The sequence below is a fragment of the Alosa sapidissima genome, chromosome 8 (genome assembly GCF_018492685.1).
Source record: "Alosa sapidissima isolate fAloSap1 chromosome 8, fAloSap1.pri, whole genome shotgun sequence".
NCBI lineage: Eukaryota > Metazoa > Chordata > Actinopteri > Clupeiformes > Clupeidae > Alosa > Alosa sapidissima.
This window is the reverse complement of record NC_055964.1, coordinates 35,075,850-35,080,849: the sequence shown is the minus strand read 5'-3', so window position 1 is coordinate 35,080,849 and position 5,000 is coordinate 35,075,850. Positions and strand designations below refer to the sequence as shown.

The following is a 5,000-nucleotide window of genomic DNA, read 5'->3' as shown; positions in this document are numbered from 1 at the left end:
AATAAAGTTAAAATGAGAAAGGCAAGGTTAGAATACAGACTTTACATTACTATCCATTTCCATACCATTGCAGGTCTACATCGCTATCAGAAAATAGATTACTGAGAGGTGTCATTCTTGTTCGACTACTGCCACAGATTTCATCAACCCGGAACCCCAGCTTGCCTACTTTACGTCAAGTGACATCATTGCTCCTTTTGGACGCTGCGTAGTGCGTAATGGATAAAACTGGGCGGAGTTATGCCGGGCTTTCCCCGAATTACCTACTTCAAACCCTGTCACTGAAAGCGGCTCAGTAAGCCTCAGTCACAGTCCGACTGTAAATAAGTTCTGTGACACAACCAAATCTGATGCCGCTATGATGGACGGATATACCCAATAGGCTGTGGAAGTTTAACGGTGTTTGTAGCGTGTTAGATTCATCTGTGTTAGTGTCGGTATCTAGCACCTATGGTTTACATGATGGGGATGCAACCAGAGGGTCCTCGCGCTAGTCGGCGGCGGTCATCGGTGGATGAGCTGTTCGACGCGGGCGCTTGGAGGATCCGCAGTATTTGGGACGGGGTGAAGTTGGAGATCGCGTCTGCAGAGGAGAACCCTGTCGTTCTGAACAGTTTCACTCATTTGGACCCTGACTTGCCCATATTTGAGGTAGGGAATGACAAGATGACATCCAAAAATAGGCTACTTAGTGGTTGTTTTGAATGAGAACTTTGTAACACTATGCCGATAACTTTATAGGTCTGTCTTATGAACTAAAACTAAATATAACATGAAATAGATATTGTCATTTTGTAACGAATCATTGACTCAAAAATTATAACTTTATAGGTCTGTCTTATGAACTAAAACTAAAATAGATATAACATTAAATAGATATTGTAATTTTGTAACGAATCAGACTCAAAAATGTAGCCTACGTGAATAGACATTTGTGGTACATAGTCTACTTCACAAATGCATCCCTCCATTCAAATAGCCAACCTTAATAATGCCTTTTTGCATATCAGTTGTTGGGGCAGTTTGCAGTTTGATCACATCTATTCACAATTATGCGATTAGGATAACCTGTCTTATGAGTTTACCTGGCTCAAAATCCAGTGTGATCACCACAGTCTGAATCTTAATCAGCATTACCAGTGCATCACCTTATAATCAGACACACAATAGATGTCTAAGGCCGTTTGAGGTCTTACCTTCTGGGTGATTCACACTGTTCTTATGTTTACTTTTGTTTATGCAATGTATATATATATATTTATTCAAACTTCAGAGTTTGAGAGTTCCATTCTGTCCAATTTGGCCAATCAGAACACTCAGATGCTTTGAGTGACATCTGCTGACTGACCCATCTGTAGTGGTGGAGGCTCGAGAGGAGTTTTTCTCCTCAGGAATATCTGCTGATTTTCCCTCTCTCGGCCGCCAACTTTCCTCTCCATAAACCCAGAGAAGGAAAAACACTGCCTGCGCCGCAGGCTCTGGAAATAAAGTGACCAGCCGACCGCAGATAGCCTGCTGTATGAAAACACAGTCTAAGGTGCAGTGGGGTTTCCAAAAAGAAAAAGAAAGGCGAAAAAAGTCCAGTAACTTTTCACATGTATGCTTTCATTCTGCCCGTACTGACCTGTGAACAGTATTACCTGATGCACAAGGGGCACAGTTGCACAGCACATGGTGTTCTTTGCAGGCAATTATAAAATGGTGGACGATTAATCAAATTTCGGTGCTTTACATAAAGCCCTCAGTGGGAGTGCATGAGGACAGGCTAGGAGGACCGAAGAACCACTCACAGTTTCAACATCGTTCACATGCACATTTTTTAGTTTTCTGGAGATATCTGCAGACATTACCTTTCAAATCAAGCGACAGTATGTAGTAATTAAGGCCTTTCTGAGTCTTCACTCTCTCTTCATCGCCGGGGTCAGGGGTCAGGGCTCTGTGTTTATCATGAGCCAGTGAAGTCAGAAAAGTGGTAAACAAACTAAACAAAAGGACACCTGTGACCCAGTTTACGCCTGCTATGCCAACACACACACACACACACACACACATACACACACACAGCACTATTGAACAGATGGAATGCCATATATGACGCAGGGCCCTTTGATAAGACATGACATGTCCATATGAGTCAGCTGTTGCGAGTCGAGGCGAGAGAAGGTTCCAGTGTCTGCCGTCAGTAGCTCTTTCTCTCTCCTCCTCAGATCTAATCCGCTCTCATAACGCAATTATCTAACGGCTAATCCGACTCCCACTGCAGTGCACTGTACTGTACTGCTCTGCACAGGCATAGGCATAGGCTAGGTTAACGGCTATTCTTAACCTGGGTAGGCAGGCTGGGCTAACAGGCTAACGGATATTCTTAGCCTGGGTAGGCAGGCTGGGCTAACAGGCTAACAGCTGCTGTGTGCAGCACGCAGGGGGCAGGCTGTGGACTGATTAGTCACCGCCATGTCAAATGCAGCTATGCTATATCCCACTCAATGCCTGTCAGTGCCTTGTGAGGAGGCCAATAGGCTCCTAGTTTTGTAGGGGAACACTTGACCCTTTGCTGAACCCTGTCAGTGTTCATGCTTAGAGACTCCAGAGGCCCTATACACAGTGAGAACTGCCAGCGCTGCACTGATGCCAGAGCCGTTAGAAAATGAAAACGAGATCCCTGTGCGTCAGTGGAGGCCATGGCAGCTCAGCGCTCAGAGGAGCTCAGAGGAGATCAGGGAGGGCTGAGTAATGAGACCAGATTGGATTTATGGGCTGTCACCGCGCAATCCCCCCCCCCCCGGCCCGTCACCTCCACCACTCCACCTCTCTATCACTCCACCACTCCACCTCTCCACCACTCCACCACTCCACCTCTCCACCACTCCACCACTCCACCTCTCTATCACTCCACCACTCCACCACTCCACCACTCCACCTCTCTATCACTCCACCACTCCACCACTCCACCACTCCACCACAACACCACTCCACCACTCCACCTCTCCACCACTCCACCTCTCTATCACACCACCTCTCCTCCACTTCACCACACCACCACTCCACCTCTCCACCACTCTATCACTCTATCACTCCACTTCTCCTCCACTCCACCTCTCCACTGCTCTGCTCCATATTAACCTGGGATTGGATTACACCAGCAGGAGGAGAGTGTCAGGAACAAAACAAAAGGAAGACACAGAAAAAACACTGCTCGCTCACCGCAACACACCCCACCACACCACACCGCAAGCACACCGCACTGCACCACAACACACTGCACCGCACCGACACAGAAAAACCACTGCTCGCTCACCGCAACACACCCCACCACACCACACCGCAAGCACACCGCACTGCACCACAACACACTGTACCGCACCGACACAGAAAAACCACTGCTCGCTCACTCGCCCTCTCTGGCTCTTGCTTACTCCACCCCACTGCACCTCTCCGCACCACAACACACCGCACTGCCAGTAATCTGAGTGCCTGAGTCTTGTTAAAGCATCTCCAAAGATCGGCTCAGGAGGGGCATTAGCCTGCCAGCAGGAGTAACCCCCGCTGTGACAAACAGGAATGGGGGCCTGGCCCTGCTCGCATACAGAGCCTCTTCAACCATGATGGGGGGGGGGGTCCTTATGCAATAGTCTGCACATTACAGAAACGTTTAGAGGAGAACATGCTCTTGTGCACATTACAGAAACGTTTAGAGGAGAACATGCTCTTGTGCACATTACAGAAACGTTTAGAGGGAGAACATGGTCTTGTGCACATTACAGAAACGTTTAGAGGGAGAACATGCTCTTGTGCACATTACAGACACGTTTAGAGGGAGAACATGCATGCTCTAGCAGTGCTACTGGTGCTTTTTAAAACCACCTGGCTGATGACATAAGGAGCCAGTTGCACAAAGCTACTGTAATCTAGACTGGTGTGTGATGTTAGGCCAGTCTCAAGTTTGCTCATCTAGACTGGTGTGTGATGTTAGGCCAGTCTTAAGTTTGCTCATCTAGACTGGTTTGTGGTGTTAGGCCAGTCTTAAGTTTGCTCATCTAGACTGGTGTGTGGTGTTAGGCCAGTCTTAAGTTTGCTCATCTAGACTGGTGTGTGGTGTTAGGCCAGTCTTAAGTTTGCTCATATGCTAGTCTAATGCAAGTTAGACAGTTTCACAAAAATAACTCTGCATCACTGTGGACAATAGCAATGAGACGGCTTGGTTTCTGGGTGAAGCTGAAGAGTTACTGAGATAAAGATAAGGCACAGAGTTGAATGAGAGAGTTACAGAGTTGATCATGGCACAGAGTTGAATGAGAGAGTTACAGAGTTGATCATGGCACAGAGTTGAATGAGAGAGTTACAGAGTTGATCATGGCACAGAGTTGAATGAGAGAGTTACAGACAAGGTGTCACAGGCGAGGTGATTGTGAGAGCAAGACCAAGCAACATGGCCCACTACACACTCAGTGGCTTTCAAAGCCTTAATATCTTTTGTGCTGTGTTTGTCAAAACTGTTTAGGAATGACTTGTTCTGGCTGAAGAGGCTTTTGTGCTCTGACCAACCGGGCCCTTAGCGTGTGTGTGTGTGTGTGTGTGTGTGTGTGTGTGTGTGTGTGTGTGTGTGTGTGTGTGTGTGTATGTCTACGTCTCTGTGTGTGTGTGTGTGTGCGTGTGTGCGTGCGTGCGTGCGTGCGTGTGGTGTGTGTGTGTGTGTGTGTGTGTGTGTGTGTGTGTGTGTGGCTCGGGTGGACACGAGCACAGAGGGGCTTTTGTTTGAGTGATTCAGCTGGAATACAAAGAGCGAGAGAGAGAGAGAGAGAGAGAGAGAGAGGGAGAGAGAGAGGGAGAGAGAGAGGGAGAGAGAGAGGGAGAGAGAGAAAGAGAGAGAGAGAAGAGAGTGAGGGGAAGAGAGGGAGAGAGAGAGAGAGAGAGAGAGGGAAGAGAGTGAGAGAGAGAGAGAGAGAGAGAGAGAGGGAGAGAGAGAGAGAGAGAGAGAGAGAGAGGGAAGAGAGTGAGGG

The 5,000-nt window shown here is 47.8% G+C and overlaps 1 protein-coding gene across 5 annotated transcripts in view; it reads left to right on the top strand.

Moving 5' to 3' along the window:
* LOC121715143 (ral guanine nucleotide dissociation stimulator-like) overlaps positions 1–5,000 on the top strand; it is a 33,408-nt gene that overhangs the window by 11,675 nt on the left and 16,733 nt on the right. Inside the window, exon 1 of one of the 5 annotated variants that reach the window (XM_042100560.1) lies at positions 130–651. The exons of 2 other annotated variants lie outside the window; for them this stretch is intronic. In XM_042100560.1, coding sequence (XP_041956494.1) covers positions 451–651 — 201 coding nt within the window. In that variant the 5' untranslated portion in view covers positions 130–450. Of the gene's footprint in view, positions 1–129; positions 652–5,000 lie in introns of those variants that run through there. 2 more of the 5 variants (XM_042100556.1, XM_042100554.1) reach the window with 2 other exon arrangements.